The sequence below is a fragment of the Eubalaena glacialis genome, chromosome 2, assembly GCF_028564815.1.
Source record: "Eubalaena glacialis isolate mEubGla1 chromosome 2, mEubGla1.1.hap2.+ XY, whole genome shotgun sequence".
Taxonomy (NCBI): domain Eukaryota; kingdom Metazoa; phylum Chordata; class Mammalia; order Artiodactyla; family Balaenidae; genus Eubalaena; species Eubalaena glacialis.
The window spans coordinates 180,442,054-180,460,784 of record NC_083717.1 but is presented as its reverse complement, the minus strand read 5'-3'; the positions used below and the strand labels follow the sequence as shown (position 1 = coordinate 180,460,784).

General features: G+C 36.5%; 1 protein-coding gene across 2 annotated transcripts in view; it reads left to right on the top strand.

Annotated features, from left to right (window-relative positions):
- The window catches only part of EML5 (EMAP like 5), a 163,913-nt gene that overhangs the window by 116,998 nt on the left and 28,184 nt on the right, over positions 1-18,731 (top strand). Inside the window, exons 27-30 of one of the 2 annotated variants that reach the window (XM_061181152.1) lie at positions 109-235; positions 7,281-7,359; positions 8,483-8,612; positions 11,234-11,332. In XM_061181152.1, the coding sequence (XP_061037135.1) occupies positions 109-235; positions 7,281-7,359; positions 8,483-8,612; positions 11,234-11,332 (435 nt within the window). The remainder of the gene's footprint in view (positions 1-108; positions 236-7,280; positions 7,360-8,482; positions 8,613-11,233; positions 11,333-18,731) is intronic. The other variant, XM_061181151.1, reaches the window with a different exon arrangement.

Sequence of the window (18,731 nt, the reverse complement as noted above, 5' to 3'; positions counted from 1 at the left end):
GTATTAAACTTATTTCATATTATTGAACATCCTTGTATCCAATTTTTAAGATCATAAGTGAGGTCCTCAGTTATAACATAGAGAATAATTCTTATATTTTGATGTTAGGCTATGACAGTGATGTCACAAGGGAGAATGAAATCAGTTACACCATCAGAGCCTTATCAACAAATATTCGCCCAGTGTTTGGAATCAAGCCTCATTTGCAACAAAAGGAACCCTCAATTGATGAGAGGTAACAATCAAGTTTAAAACTAGATGAAGAAAAAGATATTGGTATTAAAACTTGAATTGATTGTTTAACTGAATGAATTTTTGCAAAAACTCAGTAACAGTGGTACTCTTGCATTTTACAGTTCCCAGCACCTCTTAGAAAGCGTGTTTGTCCTTAAATACTTTTTGGTAATGACACTTTCTTTTGCAAGTAGCTTAGGGAATGATGCTACATATAAAGTCTATATGATTAAAGGAATCTTATTTGCTAACTTTTATAAATACATGTGATAGGGTTTCAAGAAGTAATACAAATTGAATCCAATACCTATTATGTTTTAGGAAGCACATGAGCAGAGAGATGATTAAATTTTTAAAAGGCCTTTTTATCCATGTGCCTTTGATCAAGGATAGAAAGTCATTATTTTAAAATTTTTCCAAAAAGGCAAGCTGAAGTATAGCTTGTCTCTAATGGGAATTATTGGTCTTTGTATAGAATCAGCAAATCAAAAATAAGGCTATGTGCACTGCAGTTTTATGAGGAAAGAGAGAAACTGTGAGCCTGATGCTTTTGAAATCATTAGAGAAGATAGAAAGCAATAAAGAGGCATATGGATCAGTGAATGGCATGGATTTCAGAAATGAAGAGGTTTTAAGAAATGATAAAGGAAAAATTATTCAGAAACTACATTGAAGAATGAAGAAGCAGTGGGAGGTAGGAACAGCAGTGACCTCTTCTGTAGAAAGCTGTGATGAGGAAAACGTTATTTTAAAAAGTTAGTATTTGAGAGAAAAGCTAAAAATGAAAGGGAATTCATTCACAGTGAACAGAATTTGTGGAAAATTCAAGTGAATGTATAGTTAGTGAGGATAGTGCTAAAGACCATTGGAGCTCAGCTAGATAGAAATGATATTAAAAGAAAGCATTGGCAGAGGAATTTGAGTTTGCACCTATGGATTTAATATTCAGGGAAAAGAATGAAGTTGGAAGGGTGAGATACATGTTACTGATGGAGAAGGGGAGAACTGGAGATGCTGTTCAACTGAAATTCTAGGTAGAATGTTGAGGTCATGATGCCTCCACAGCTCCTCTTCCAGGTGCCCCATTTGCTGATGGTGGTATACCTCAGATAATAGCAATGGGGGGTCACCTTACAGAAAGAGGGTAGACAGTGATTATCCGTTTAGTCATCACTTATGAAGAGGCAAGTTATTAAACTAGAGGTGTGTTTTTTAAAAGCTGAGCAAGGTTGAAATGACTTGGTAGAAGGCTACATCATATAGTGCAACCGGCATGGTTTTTGGAATCAGATAAATGGGTTAAAATATTCATTTTTATCATTTGCCAGTTGTGTGACCTTGAAAAACCATTCTCTCTAAGCCTCAGTTTCCACAAAGGTAAAATAAGCATTATAATCCCCAGTTTATGGAGTATTTCATGAAATGAAATAATGTATATAAGAATTTAAGTAGTAAGTCTTCACCCGCCCCTTCCTTGGAATAAAATACAAGGTAACCTAAGGAGATACCTGGTTAATACTGACACACTTCCTTTTTTTTGAATTTCATTTCATTTCATTTCAGGCCGCGCCGCACGGCTTGGGATTGAACCCAGGGCCACGGCAGTGAAAGCGGCAAGTCCTAACCACTGGACCACCAGGGAACTCTCTAACAATTTTTCTTTTTGGTACTGAAATTAAATATCCACAAAGTAATGAACACTACCTATATATTTATTAATCAGAAGAGTACATATCATTATGCAAATATAGATGTTCATAATTAGAATATTTGCAGTAGAGTACTTAATATTACCTAAAAGAAATTATACCTCACAGGTAATGAAAAATGTAATATAGGGAAGAAGGAACTCTAGACATTCCCATTAATCTTTTTCATTTATTATACTGATTTTTTAAAGAAAATATTATCACTTATCAGATAAATTTGGTATGTCAGAAAATGTGACCTAATTTTAATCTGTAGGCCATCTCTCATGGTAAAACACTTAAATTTCCTCCTTCATTGCTGAAGAGACCCGAGTTCTGATAGATGGAAACATTTTACTGCTCACAAAGAATGGTTGACACTGTCATAATTGTAATCTTTGCTGTTAGCTTGCATTTTTTATAGCTAACGTTCTCAAAATTATTTTTTATTTATTTTGCATTTTGTTCTCAAATTATTTTACAATTCAACTCTACTAAATTCTTCTGAAAATGCCAATGCAAAAGAAGTCATTATTGTGATTCATAGTTAGGAGCCTTCATTTTCATAAAATGCAGGAATCAAAGGAGATAAAAATGAAGAGATATTTCTTTCATCAGCTTTGAATTTTTGTGAGGAGATAAAATGGTCTGTATACATAATTGTTTTCATGTTTTAAATAAAGTATATTGTCATATACAAAACAAAGCACTTTTTAAACATTTAAAGCAAGTGCTTGTCAAATATCCACTTAAAAGGGAAATATTTCTTTTTTTTTTTTTTTTTTAATTTATTTTTGGCTGTTTTGGGTCTTCGTTGATGCGCGCAGGCTTTCTCTAGTTGCAGCGCGTGGGGACTACTCTTCGTTGCGGTGCGCGGGCTTCTCATTGCAGTGGCTTCTCTTGTTGTGGAGCACAGGCTCTAGGCGCTTGGGCTTCAGTAGTTGTGGCGCAAGGGCTTCAGTAGTTGTGGCACGTGAGCTCTAGAGCGCAGGCTGAGTAGTTGTGGCACACGGGCGTAGTTGCTCCGTGGCATGTGGGATCTTCCCGGACCAGGGATCGAACCTGTGTCCCCTGCATCGGCAGGCAGATTCTTATCCACTGCGCCACCAGGGAAGCCCAAGGAAAATATTTCTGATGACAATTTGACAACTTTATTTAGTTGACACTTTCGTGGAGTCTTTTTCCTAAATGACATTAATAACTTTATGTTTTTCTTTTTCTATAAATATTTTTATAGCTAATCTTATGTATTTTAAGTAGTTACTTGTCAATCAAATTTCCAGTATTTTTGAATAAAAATATTCAAAACAATATGACATAAAATTTAGGCCTTTTTGTATTTCATTAGAATTCTGTTGACATATTATCCTTATTCTGTTTAGTAAACTGCTACATTTTATTCATCATCAGTTTTCATGTATATCTCCTTACTTTTTTCCTCTTGCTCCTTCTGAAGGCAGGGAGTAGTAAGGTAAGTATTTTATTAAAGAAAATACTTTACTCAAAAATTTATTCTTCTATTTTGGTCTTTGTGGTATTTTAAGGTTTTTTTTTTTTCCCCCTATAAAACATTGAACTACATTTGTTGAGAAAGAACCAGAAAGTGAAATAGCACAAATCCTACAGAAGAGTTGCATTTATAGATACAATATGTGGGTGTTGTTATGAGGGTCTTCATTATAATCAGTGTTTTTACAAATGACTTTTCACAAACTCCTATACTCTAACAGTTTTAGTTTTTCCTTAAATTTCAAAGACTCATAAAAACAGTCACACATATTTATCAGTGAAAACTTTTCCAGTTGATAACAAACCTGTTAGCTTCATTTAATGCTTGTTTAAGGTATTCATTAATTTCAAAACATTCACATAGGGCAGTAATGATATTTGTATGTTTAATAAAATGATATGTGCAAGAAGGGACTCTTTGGAGTGCTTTTGTAGCTACCTTTAGTGAGATAAAAATGTCTTCAGACAGTTTCTGAAACAGGACAGTATGAAAAAGCCTAGTCTGTTTTAGAAGTAAAAAAGGTACCAGTAGGAAGATGCTGGCAGATAGGATGAAAAAGTAGATTTGAGATCAGATTGTGCAGAACATCAAATATTAGGCACTCCTTAATTAATTTGGCAGATAGCAGGAATTCATTATCTGTTTTAAGCAGGAGGTGATGTGTGCAAAGATATGAGTCCAGACTGTGATGTGACTTCTAAAAAAGCCCTCATAATCTTATACTATTTTAAAAGAAATAAAACATTCAGACCTAACATCAGATCTGGAGTAGCTTATTCAGGACTGATCTCTGCATTTTAAAGGGACATTGACAGTTTACAGTGATCTAGAAGGAAACAGAGGGTAAAGGAATGTTGGGAGGCCACTTTACACAAAGAATAATTCATCGCTTTGGGAATCACTAATTTCAAAAAAAGAAAACAAAGTGGAGATATAATTGCTGTCTTAGGTATGAATGACTTTTCTGTAGGAGTGACCTCCTTGTGACGAGCAGTGTTCATGCAGAGTTTAGTAAATGACCACTTGTCATCAGTGCTATGAAGGGATGTTCTAGACATGTAAAGACGATTCCTGGTTTCACTGGGAGGATGGATAAGATTAACTTCTGTGATCCCTTCCAGTTCTGTTCAGTCATTATGTTGTTAAGGGGAATTTTTTTTCTTTTAAGTTACTTCCTTTGCTAGAAAAGTCCCAAATCCAGCATGGTCCCGAGACTCACTCTGCCTGCTTGGTTAGACTGGCTGACTGGGAATCCCTCTTGGGTCAGAGGAGGGGGAGCTTAGTTAGGTTCCTTAGGCAGTCCTTAATAGCAGCGCCAGTGCTACCAGCCGTTTAAGTTAATAAACATTAAGTAAGCTTAAATATTTTGTTTGAAATTCAGATTGCACTGTGGAAAAATAAGAATGGCAAGCTTTAATGTTTACAACACAGAACATGTTGAATTCTTTTCTTTTTCATCTTCTTTCTTCTGATTTCCCTGCCATGAATGGAGTAGCCCTAAGCCTAAGCCTTTTCTTATACATAGCAATAAATAAAAACAATAGCCCTTTACTATATACAATATAGTTTATCTGCATTAAACTTGTAAAAATATTTTATTACAGGAAATATTGTACTACTATTTTAAATGCAAATCTGTGTTGTAATCTTTTCCCTTTTTTATCTGCTGCTGGAAAGAGGTTCCAGGTAATCCTCTCTCTTTGCTATGCTCTATGCGGCCCAATTTTGTATCTTTGTTATCTTTCATATTTACCATTAATAATCTATGTTACTTGGTGTTCTTTACCTCTATTCACAGTTTTCCATGTTTTTCTCCTTTGAAATCAGTATCCCTGAAATGACTACATCTTAATTATTGGATTCATACTATATAAGTAACTGCTTTACTAAAACTTTATTCATTCAACTTGTATAATTTTCCAAGCTGTAGAATTTCAAGCAATAATATATCTTACATAAATTATCTTTACAAAAATTAAAATATGCTTAACCGTTATACAGGATTTATAGATAAAAATTATACATTTATTAAAGCTGTCAGAGAATAACATTGAATAAAGTTCCACAAAACTGACTTGGAAGAAAAGCCAAAGCTGCTGTCATTCTTTAAAATGATTTTAGCAGAAATATTTTTAAATGTTAAATATTATAAAGTCAGTTATATTTATTACTTACAGATATTCCAAAAAGTATATGAAAAAGGTTTGAAACCAAAAATTTTTGTGATGATTTGAGAAGTTCTTTATAGAGTGTTGCAAGTGCATTTAACTTTTATGTCACCAGTCATGCTTCTATACTTCTACATACTGCTTCACATTATATATGAAAATACACATTTCTTTTTTTTTTTTTTATTTTTTATTTATTCATTTATTTTTGGCTGAGTTGGGTCTTTGTTGCTGGGCGCGGGCTTTCTCTAGTTGCGGCAAGCAGTGTCTACTCTTCGTTGCGGTGCGCGGGCTTCTCATTGCGGTGGCTTCTCTTGTTGCGGAGCACTGGCCCCAGGCGTGCGGGCTTCAGTCATTGTGGCTCACGGGCTCTTGAGCGCAGGCTCAGTAGTTGTGGCGCATGGGCCCAGTTGCTCCGCGGCATGTGGGATCTTCCCGGACCAGGGCTCGAACCCGTGTCCCCTGCATTGGCAGGCGGACTCTCAACCACTGCGCCACCAGGGAAGCCCCCACATTTCTTTTATATTACATGTTCAAGATATAACACTTCATTTACTTTTTATAGATGTATAACTTGAAAATCATTTTGAAAATGCAAATATATTGTTATGCCTTTAATTTTATGGATTTATTCAGAAATGTTGGAATTTTTTCCACTGGAAAGTTAATTTACATCATTTTCTGATTTAGTTGTTACAAAATTAATATTAAAATTTGAAAGAGGGAGTTGATATATGATTGATTTAGATTCAGGATTTAGGTTACTAAACATTTGAATAACGGCTCTCTGAGTTAAAACTAAAGTAAATGATGTGTGGATTTTTAAAAAATTAAACAAAGGGGTTTTTTTTAGGGAAGAGTCTCCATGTTTAAATAATTCAAAATGGGAACTCTATACACCTAATGGCACATTCATTATAAATAGATCCTGAACTAGTGATGGAAACAGAGAAGGAGAGGGATAGATTTGAGAGCTACTATGTAGGTAAAGTTGAAAAATATGTAGTTAATAGTGAGAATAAGGGAAGAGAAGGAGTTGGAGACAATAGTAATAACCTTTTACAGAGTGTTGTATGGTTTACAGTGCTTTGTAACTGTAAAATGTCTTGCTTGACTAACTGAAGGTGATGCCATAACCATACTAGGGACTTCAGAAGAAGAGAAGATAAAGGGCACAGAGGAGCAGGTAAAGAGTACAGGTTTGAACTCACACATGACTTAACGTTGCCAACAGTATGGAAAGTTTATAGAAATATTTTCAAAATTCAAGAAGAATATACTGAGTACCTGCCATGTGCAAGATACTGAGGTAGCTACTTTAGAGCAGTAATCTAGGCTTTGTTGATAATGTACCCCATCTAGAAGTTTTTGAGTGTGTAAAACTAACATTTGTATATTTTTATCATCAGTCTGTTCTTGTGCTATTATATTAGTTACATTTATGAAACATACACCAAAGAAATTAAAAGAAAAATGGACAGAAGTTCTAGTATTTTCTTTCCACCTTTCTGCTTTAGAAGATATCAAGATACAGAGGGTGGAGTCTAGTGAGAAACACAGATTGGGTTCATTTTTGTGAAGGTGTGTCAGAGACATCTGCCTCTGGAGGGCAGGTGAGAGAAGCTCAGTGAAGGCATCCAGTGATGGGTTCCTTTCCTCTTTCCCACTTCCCTGTTTCAGGCCTCCTGTGAGCAGGGCCCCGCCACAGCCAGCAAAACTCCAGACCAACAATGTCGGCAAGAAAAAGAGACCCATAGAGGTGAGGAAAATCCCACTCCCCGGTGTTAATTGGTACCTTAAAATGTATCCAGGGTTTAGTTTGTTTCCTTTTTGGAAAACATCTAAATCTTGTCATTATTCTTTATGAAAATAAATGTACTGATGAATATTCTTTTTTGTTTGGTTGTAAAAATTGATTGCTTAACTGTCAAATCTGAGTCTTGGATTGATATCCTCTGTTCCTTTTTTTTATTAATCTTTCTTTTAGTTTTCTATGAATAATACCCTGAATTGAACTGTATCTCAGAGAACTCCTAAATGTAAATGTATGGAATGATCTGTGGTTTATGGAAGCATAGGCACTTTGGCAGTGTCTTATACTTAACAGTTTGAATTTATAAGTTAAAAGTTTAATACTTACACCAAATCAAGAACTTTTACTCCATGTGATGTATTCACTGTAGGGTTTAATGAAGGTTCTGTCTGCTTCCAAGCAAAGAAAACTTTGCACAATAATTGAGCAAAAAAGGAAGGCATTTCATAATCTCAGTATCAGCAGCAACAAGCAAACTGTGCTAAGTGAGGTCAAAAACAAGGCGTAAAGCTGTGGGAGGGTGATTGTTGTACTTCCTACCCCACTCAGCCTCACAGGGTCAGTGAAAATGGACACTTTGAGTAGCAGAATTATCTGCTAGAACTTAAGCATGAGTTATCAGAGACGGCCTGCTTAGTGCACAAAGCTGATATACTGTCTGGATCCTTGAAAGTACATCACTTGGACATAAGTTATCCAGAGTTACGTATGCAGATCAAATATTTTGACTAACAGTTTAACACAAATCGAAATATTCTTCTTTTGGACGCAAGAAATATCTCAATGTTTAACACATGAAATCTTAAGAACTAAAATTCTTGGAATCAGATGACCTTGTGGTTCTCCTTTCATTTTCATGACTTTATGTAGAAAAGTATGGAATGTGTGTTTCAGCTGCCCAAAACGGGTTACATAGAGAGGTATATCTAAGTTAATTTTGTGTTTGAAATTTATAAAACATCAAAAATGCATCCTCCATTTTGACTGAAGACACCAGTACTGTATATAACAAAATAATGGTCAACATTTAGACGTGAGGAATTGTATAATGGTTTTATCATTGTTATAGGACCTTGTGTTGGAGCTTGTTTTTGGCTATCGAGGCAGAGACTGTAGGAATAATGTTCATTATTTAAATGATGGTGATGATATAATTTATCACACTGCATCCGTGGGAATTCTGCACAACATTGCTACAGGTAGGAAACCCTGATTCTCCATTCCCCACTTTTTAAAATTTAGAATTTTTAATTTAGCATCTTAAAACTCTTTGTTAAAAATATAAATAACCAAAATATGTGAATCTAGAATGTAAATATTTCATACTGTAGAACTTTCTAGTAATATTTTAAGTAACAAATTTACAGTCTTGAAGACATTTAACACAGCAGAAAAGGATTTCATAACGCAAAGTGCTCAAAGATCTCGATGAGAAGTAAAGGATTACTGTATGTTGAAAGCACGTTTTATAGCGAAACCATTTGTAACTTTATTCTATTTCCCCATAACCTAAACTCAAAAGTGGATGGTTTGGATGGTTGTCTTTGATGGTTAGTGACTGAAAGCAGCACGTTGGATGAGTGATTGCTAGGGAGCGGGATGGAGTGGCAGTGTTCATACTGAGCCCTCGGAAAGCCAAGGAGGTTAACTAAGAAAGCTGCTTGCCTGTGCCTTGACTGACGATACCTTGTTAGATTCAAGAAAATGAGAAAATATTTCCTGATTTCTATTTAACTGATTGGATTGTTGAAAAGCAGAGAAAGTTCTCCAAGCATCATTTGATGACCAATGATGTGATAATTCTACTAGTAATACTCAGGATTAATTTTGAATTCTATTTTATTACATATAGTTGTAAACTTCATAAAAGTCTAAAAGTTAGAAGTAAAGATATAGATTATCTAGTCCAAACATTTCTGGCTTTTTCCTCTGGTAGCTTCATTCTAATTAGGTAGAGTGGATTATGTGAGTCATAATCCCCCAACCCCTGGTCAGTATTAATAATTAATATGATATTTCTGTTTTAGTTGCCCTAAGAAAAAGATTTATCAGTATTACACAAATCAATGGCAATTTTCCATTTAATAATTTGGGTCATTTAAAAAAAATACCTCTTAGAAAGAAAATCCTCTTTGAGGCTTCACTTATCCTTCAAAGAGAATAGAGAAGATAACAAAAGACAAATTACATAGGGATGAAAGTATAAATATACTTTCATATTTATACTTGTAATTTTCTTTATTTTTAATTTCCTGATTTTTAATTAATCACCTTTCTAATGATGGGATGTAGAGAGAGATGGCAGAGGGAAGACTAAGCACCTGCTCCAGTTCTGGTTATTTGGCCTCTCACCATTATGGGGATACACTGCTATGTTTATGGTCTAAGAAGTCTTGACCTATTAGCTGATCTACTAATTTAGCCAACAGCACATATAATTACTTGTTTGTTCCTTTAACTGAACCCTCAGCCCTGGGAAATATGAAGCCCATTTCACTTCGAGAAGTTGTTTGTTGTTGTTGTTGTTGTTGTTTTAAAGTTTTCTTTTTTAAAAAAAATTAATTTATTTATTTATTTATTTTTGGCTGTGTTGGGTCTTCGTTTCTGTGCGAGGGCTTTCTCTAGTTGCGGCGAGCGGGGACCACTCTTCATCGCGGTGCGCGGGCCTCTCACTATCGTGGCCTCTCTTGTTGTGGAGCACAGGCTCCAGACGCACAGGCTCAGTAGTTGTGGCTCACAGGCCTAGTTGCTCCGCGGCATGTGGGATCTTCCCAGACCAGGGCTCGAACCCGTGTCCCCTGCATTAGCGGGCAGATTCTCAACCACTGCGCCACCAGGGAAGCCCTGAGAAGTTGTTTTAAAGTGATGTAAGATATGTTAAATGACATTTTTTAAATGTTTTCTTTGGTTTTGTTTTGCTTTTCGGAGGACCTAGTATTGATGGTACTCTATCATCTGGACCCAGTCTACCGTCCTGACCTCATTTCCCACCTCTCCGTTTTACTTGCACAAGCCTACCTTTACTGCCTCCTGCACAGTCATAGTCTGCTAAGGTCTCTTCACTGTCACTACTGCTAGAGGAATCACATTACTTCTTTGATCAGGATTCTTCAGTACCTCCCCACTGACTACAGAATAAATATGAAATTTAATAATAGGCTTGTTTTCAAAATCCTCTGTAATTCTAGTTTCAATTTGCCTGCCCAACCTATTTCTTACTTTTCTTTTTTGTTACCCTACACTTCAGCCAAATAAGCCATCTGTATGCATACCCAGTACTTTCCTGCCTTTGTACCTTTGCTTCAAGTATCCCTCTCCCTGGAAGGCCCTTCCCCACTCACGTTCACATTTACAGAATCTGTCGTGTCAGTCCAGAAGTGCCATCTGCTTGTAAGAAGAAGAATCTGCTACAAATTCCCATAGCATTTTGATCTTTAACTCTCTTGTGGCACTTGATGTCTTCAACCTCGTATTACATGGTTTATGCCTTTCAGGGTTCTGTTACTTTAAGGATTTCTTGATCATGTTTCCATCCTTAGGATGAAGTGTATATGTTGTGCTCAAAAAATATGTGTTGGGACTTCCCTGGCAGTCCAGTGGTTAAGACTTGGCACTTCCACTGCAGGGGGCACAGGTTCGATCCCTGGTGGGGGAGCTAAGATCCTGCAAGCCGCACGGCACGGCCACAAAAAATATATACATGTATGTGTGTTAAATAAGCAAGTAAGTTAAACACAGCAGTTTATTACTCTGCGTAAGTGCATTTGACTATTTCACCTTAAAGTTTTCAGATTTAATTCTCAAATTCTTTTTTTTCTAGGGACTCAGAGTTTTTATCAGGAACATAATGATGATATTCTGTGCCTCACTGTAAATCAGCACCCCAAATTTATCAACATAGTGGCAACTGGCCAAGTAGGTATGTTTCTATATTTTAAAAAGAAACAATTTTAAGTAATTGTCTTGTTCAAATTAATTTAATATCTTAGGAAAAAAACTAAAATATATTTGTGTATTGTTCAAAATGCATTTATACATAGAGCAGATACTCAGTTTTACCATATTATTTGCTTCCAGGTACCTTTCTCTCACTTGGGTTATCTGAGTTGGTTCAGATGGTTCAGAATTAAGAATAAGCTATTTTATGGCAGTTGAAATAGTTGGATTTAGTCCTTTAGCAGAAACTTCTGATGAGCAAAAAGTTTTAATTCAATAGCATATAAAGCAGAAAGGAAGAATTTGAGGAGGGAATGGTAAATAAGAGGAGCCGAAAAGTAACTAGACTGAGAGGGAGAGCACATCTGCCTCAGCAGGGCATAATCTAGAAAGAAGAGAGAAGCCGAGTCTGTTCCATGTTAGTAGAGCCCTTCTGCCCTTTTCTTTGGCAGTGATCTAATTTGCCAACTGTTTTTGAAATCCCCTATCTTGCTGTCTTCTTTCAACTCTATAGAAAACTTAAACGAAGGCTGTAACTCCACAAGCAAAACGTTGAGAGGATAGTAGGTCTCTTTAGGACATATCTACCAGTCATTGATCACTATGACTACTACATAATAGACTCGGTCAGTCACATCTTCACAACCCTGGTATAATTTGTAAAAATGATCAAAATCATTGGGTTTATTGGATCTCAGTGGGCCTCAGTTGCTAAGCCAGCTTTCCAGATGTCTTTTTCTTCTTGAATAAGATAATTTATGCTTTTAGTATCTCCATTTTTCATAAATTACTAAACTGATCAGTTAGAAACTTGTTCTCTGGATCAATTAGTTCTACAGTTATGCCACAAAGACCCTTGCAATCTTCCTTTCTGTAAAGTTTTCTACTTTTAAAAAGAAAGTAGACCAATACTTCACCTGGTATATACAAAATATTCTAATCTTTGAATATATACTTTTTTTTAATCGACATATAGTTGATTTACAATGTTGTGTTAGATTCTGGTGTACAGCAAAGTGATTCAGTTATATATAAATGTATGTATTCTTTTTCACGTTCTTTTCTATTATGATTTATCACAGGATATTGAATATAGTTCCCTGTAGTATACAGTAGGACCTTGTTGTTTATCTGTTTTATATATAGTAGTTTGTATCTGCTAATCCCAAACTCCTAATTTATCCCTCCCCCACCCCCTTTCTCCTTTGGTAACCGTAAGTTTGTTCTCTATGTCTGTGAGTCTGTTTCTGTTTCGTAAATAAGTTCATTTGTGTCATACTTTAGATTCCACATGTGATATCATATGGTATTTGTCTTTCTCTTTCTGACTTACTTCACTTAGTGTGATAATCTCTAGATCCATCCATATTGCTGCAAATGGCATTATTTCATTCTTTTTTATGGCTGAGTAGTATTCCATTGTGTATATATACGACATCTTCTTTATTCATTCATCTGTTGATGGACATTTAAGTTGCTTCCATGTCTTGGCTATTGTAAATAGTGCTACTGTGAACATTGGGATGCATGTATCTTTCCGAATTAGAGTTTTCTCTGGATATATGCCCAGGAGTGGGATTGCTGGGTCATATGGCAACTGTATTTTTAGTTTCTTGAGGAACCTCCATACTGTTTTCCATAGTGGCTGCACCAATTTACATTCCCACCAGTAGTGTAGAAGGGTTCCCTTTTCTCCACATCCTCTCCAGCATTAATTATTGGTAGACTTTTTGATGGTAGCCATTCTGACCAGTATCAGGTGATACCTCATTGTAGTCTTGATTTGCATTTCTCTGATAATTAGTGATGTTGAGCATCTTTTCATGTGCCTGTTGGCCATCTGTGTGTCTTCTTTGGAGAAATGTCTGTTTAGGTCTTCTGCCCAAGTTTTGATTGGGTTGTTCATTTTTTTGTTATTCAGTTGTATGAGCTGTTCGTATATTTTGGAAGTTAAGCCCTGTTGGTCGAATCATTTGCAAATATTTTCTCACAGTCCATAGGTTGTCTTTTCATTTTATTTATGGTTTCCTTTGCTATGCAAAAGCTTATAAGTTTGCGTAGGTCCCATTTGTTTATTTTTGCTTTTATTTCTGTTGCCTTGGGAAACTGACCTAAGAAAACATTGGTACAATTTATGTCAGCGAATGTTTTGCCTGTGTTCTCTTCTAAGAGCTTTACAGTGTCATGTCTTATATTTAAGTTTTCAAGCTATTTTGAGTTTATTTTTGTGTACGGTGTGAGGATGTGCTCTAACTTCATTGATTTACATGCAGCTGCCCAGCTTTCCCAACACCACTTGCTGAAAAAACTGTCTTTTCTCCATTGTATATTCTTGTCTCCTTGTCTAAGATTAATTGACTGTAGGTGTGTGGGTTTATTTCTACACTCTCTGTTCTGTTCCATTGATCCATATGTCTCTTTTTTGTGCCAGTACCATGCTGTTTTGATTACTGTAGCTTTGTAGCATTGTCTGAAGTCTGGCAGGGTTATGCCTCCTGCTTTGTTCTTTTTCCTCAGGATTGCTTTGGCAATTCTGGGTCTTTTATGGTCACACATAAATGTTAGGATTATTTGTTCTAGTTCTGTGAAAAATGTTATGGGTAATTTGATAGCAATCACGTTAAATCTGTAGATTGCTTTGGGTAGTATGGCCATTTTAATGATATTAATTCTTCCAATCCAAGGGCATGGTATATCTTTCAATTCTTTAAATCATCTTCAATTTCCTTTATCAGTGTGTTATAGTTCTCAGCATATAAGTCTTTCACCTCCTTGGTCAGGTTTATTCCTAAGTTATTTTTTTTTTTTTTGATGCGATTTTAAGAGAGAATGTATGGGCTTCCCTGGTGGCGCAGTGGTGAAGAATCCACCTGCCAATGCAGGGGACATGGGTTCAAGCCCTGGTCCAGGAAGACCCCACGTGCCACAGAGCTACTAAGCCCGTGCGTACAACTACTGAGCCTGTGCTCTAGAGCCCATGAGCCACAACTACTGAGCCCGCATGCCTAGAGCCCATGCTGCGCAACAAGAGAAGCCACCACAGTGAGAAGCCCACGCACCACAACGAAGAGTAGCCCCCGCTTGCTGCAACTAGAGAAAGCCCATGTGCAGCGACGAAGACCCAATGCAGCTATAAATAAATAAATAAATAAATTTATTATTTTTTTTAAAAAAAGTGTGTTTTTACTTTCCCTTTCTGATATTTTGTTGTTAATGTAAGAAATACAACAGATTTCTGTATGTTAATCTTGTATCCTGCTACCTTGCTGAATTCATTTATCAGTTCTAGTAGTTTTGTGTAGAGTCTTTAGGGTTTTCTATATATATCATGTCATCTGCATATGACAGTTTTACCTCTTCTCTTCCAATTTGGATACCTTTTATTTCTTTTTCTTGTCTGATTGCTGTGGCTAGGACTTCCAATACTCTGTTGAATAGAAGTGGTGAGAGTGGGCATCCTTGTCTTCTTCCAGATTTTAGCAGGAAGGCTTTCAGCTTTTCACCATTGAGTATTATGTTGGCTGTGGGCTTGTCATAAATAGCTTTTATTATGTTGAGATATGTTCCCTCTATACCCACTTTGGTGAGAGTTTTTATCATGAATGGATGTTGAAGCATCCAAAAGCATTTTATCAAATGCTTTTTATGCATCTATTGAGGTGATCATGTAGTTCTTTTCTTTTCTTCTCTTTTCTTTTCTTTTCTTTTCCTTCCCTTCCCTTTTTTCTTTTCTTTTCTTGTTACGGTGTATCATGTTGATTGATTTGTGTATGTTGAACCATCCTTGTGACCCTGGGATGAATCCACTTGATCAAGGCCTATGATCTTTTTTATGTGTCGTTGGATTCAGTTTACTAATATTTTGTTGAGAATTTTTGTATCTGTATTCATCAAAGATATTGGCCTGTAGTTTTCTTTTTTGGTATTGTCTTTTTTTTTTTTTTAATTTATTTTTTGGCTGCATTGGGTCTTGGTTGCTGCACACGGGCTTTCTGTAGTTGCAATGAGCGGGGCCTACTCTTTGTTGCAGTGTGCGGGCTTCTCATTGCAGTGGCTTCTCTTGTTGCAGAGCACGGGCTCTAGGCATGCAGGCTTCAGTAGTTGCAAAACGCAGGCTCAGTAGTTGCAGTACACGGGCCTTAGATCACGCTGGCTTCAGTAGTTGTGGCATGTGGGCTCAGTAGTTGTGTCACGTGTGTTCTAGGGCATGTGGGCTTCAGTAGTTGCAGCTTGCGGGCTCTAGAGCGGAGGCTCAGTAGTTGTGGCACACAGGCTTAGTTGCTCCATGGCATGTGGGATCTTCCTGGATCAGTGATCGATCCTGTGTCCCCTGCATTGGCAGGCAGATTCTTAACCACTGCGCCACCAGGGAAGTCCCTTTGGTATTGTCTTTGTCTTGTTTTGGTATTAGGACAATGACAGCTTCATAGAATGGCTTTGGGAGTGTTCTCTCCTCTTCAGTCTTTTGGAAGGGATTGAGAAGGATCAGTATAAGTTCTTTGCATGTTTGGTAAAAGTCCCCAGTAAAGGCATCTGGTCCTGGACTTCGGTTTGCAGAAACTTGTTCTTCTAGGTTTTCCAATTTGTTGGCATATAATTGTTCATAGTATTCTCTTACAGTTCTTTGTATTTCTGCAGTATTGGTTGTTATTTTTCCTCTTTCATTTCTTATTTTGTTTATTTGGGTCCTCTCTCTTTTCTTCTTGGTGAGCCTGGCCAGAGGCTTGTCGATTTTGCTTACCCTTTCAAAGAACCAGCTCTTCATTTTATTGATTTTTTTCAATTGTTTTTTAAAATCTCTATTGTATTTATTTCCTCCATGACCTTTATTATTTCCTTCCTTACGCTGGCTTTAGGTTTTGTTTGTTCTTTTTCTAATTCTTTTAGGTGGTAGGTTAGGTTGTTTATTTGAGATTTTTCTTGTTTTTTGAGGAAGGCCTGTATCACTATGAACTTCCCTCTAAGAACTGCTTTTGCTGCATCCCACAGATTGTGTATGATTGTGTTTTCATTGTCATTTGTCTCAAGGTATTTTTTAATTTCCTCTTTCATTTCATCATTGATCCATTGGTTTTTTTGGTTTTTTTTTTAATAACAAGGTCTCCTGTATCCATTCTTTTTTTTTTTTTTTTTTAATAAATTTATTTATTTATTTATTTATTTATGTTTGGCTGTGTTGGGTCTTCATTTCTGTGTGAGGACTTTCTCCAGTTGCGGCGAGCGGGGGCCACTCTTCATCGCGGTGCGCGGGCCTCTCACTGTCGCGGCCTCTCGTTGCGGAGCACAGCCTCCAGACGCGCAGGCTCAGTAGTTGTGGCTCACGGGCTCAGTTGCTCTGCGGCATGTGGGATCCTCCCAGACCAGGGCTCGAACCCATGTCCTCTGCATCGGCAGGCAGACTCTCAACCACTGCGCCACCAGGGAAGCCCCAATCCATTGGTTTTTTAGTAGCATGTTGTTTAGTCTCCATGTAATCGTTTTTTCTCGTTTCTCTTTCTGTGGTTGATTTCTAGTTTCATGCTGTTGTGGTCAGAAAAGATGCTTGAAGTAATTTCTGTCCTCTTAGATTTGTTGAGGCTTGTTTTGTGTCCTAGTATGTGGTCAATCCTAGAGAATGTTCCATGTGCACTTGAAAAGAATGGTGTATTCTGTTTGTTTGGATGTAATGTCCTAAAAATATCAATTAAATCCAATTGGTCTGTTGTGTCATTTAGGATCTCCATTGCCTTATTGATTTTCTGTCTGGAAGATCTGTCCATTGATGTGAGTGGGGTCTCCTACTATTAATTGTACTCCTGTCAATTTCTCCCTTTATGTCTGTTAGTATTTGTTTTACGTATTTATGTGCTCCTATATTGGGTGCATATATGTTAACGAGTGTAATATCCTCCTCTTGTATTGATCTTTTTATCATTATATAGTGACCTTTTTTATCTTTTTTTATGGCCTTTGTTTTAAAGTCTATTTTGTCTGACGTGAATATTGCTATCCTCGCTTTCTTGTCATTTCTGTTTGCATGAAGTATCTTTTTCCATCCCCTCACTTTCACTCTATGTGTACAGTAAGTCCCCTACATACGAACCTTCAAGTTGTGAACTTTCAAAGATGCGAACATGCATTCCATCAGCGTCAGGTGTGAGTGAAATTGCAGCTTGCCCTCCATCTCCTGTTGCTGACGATCCTTCAGCTCTACTGTCTCCCACCTCCTCTCTCTCCTCCAGTCAGTAACTCTTCTTTCCTGTTTACTCGATGCCAGCCTCTGTATGCCAGCTGTTGTACTGTACTACTGTACTTTTCAAGGTACTGTACTGTAAGATTAAAAATGTCTTCTTTATTTTTGTGTTTGTTTGTTTTTTATGTATTATTTGTGTGAAAAGTATTATAAACCTATTACAGTACAGTACTATATAGCCAGTTGTGTTAGCTGGATACCTAGGCTAACTTTGTTGGACTTACAAACACGCTCTCAGAACAGAACTTGTTCGTATATAGGGAACTTATTGTATTCTTCGCCCTAAAGTGGGTCTCTTGTAGGCAGCATATTGTAGGCTCTTGTTTTTTGTATGCAATCTGCCATTCTGTGTCCTTTTTTTTTTTTTTTTAAGTATCATGGAGACTTTTCTTATGTTTTTCACACTGTTTTAAGGCTTTGGGTGAGATTTTTCAGGCTTAGGAGCATAATTACTATTTACAGCTGTACTTGAGAGTACATATGATTTTTTTTATATTGAACTATTGATATAATTGATTTACAATGTTTTGTTAGTTTCAGGTACACAGCAGAGTGATTCAGTTATACATACACACATATCTATTTTTTTTCAAATTCTTTTCCCATATAGGTTATTATAAAATACTGAGTATAGTTCCCTGTGCTATACAGTAGGTCCTTGTTGGCTATTTCATGTATAGTAGTGTATATATGTTAATCCCAAACTCCTAATTTATCCCCTCCCCACTCTGTGTCTTTTGTTTGGAGCATTTAGTTCATTACATTTAAGGTAATTATTGATAGATATGTATTTATTACCATTTTAAACCTTGTTTTGCAGTTGTTTTTGTATTTCTTCTTTGTTCTTTTTTCTTTTTGTTTTCTTTTTGTGGTTTGATGATTTTCTTTTGTATTATGCTTATGTTCTCTTCTTTTTGGTTTTTGTGACTCTGTTGTATGTTTTTGATTTGTGGTTACTCTGTTTTTCACTCTGTTTTTCAAGTATGTTAACTCATTACTATATCTTTTTGCTTTAGACTGGTAGTCCTATAGACTCAAACACATTCTAAAAAAAAAAAATCGGGAGTTCCCTTGTGGCCCAGTGGTTAGGACTCAGTGCTTTCACTGCCAGGGGCCTGGGTTCGATCTGTGGTCAGGGAACTAAGGTCCT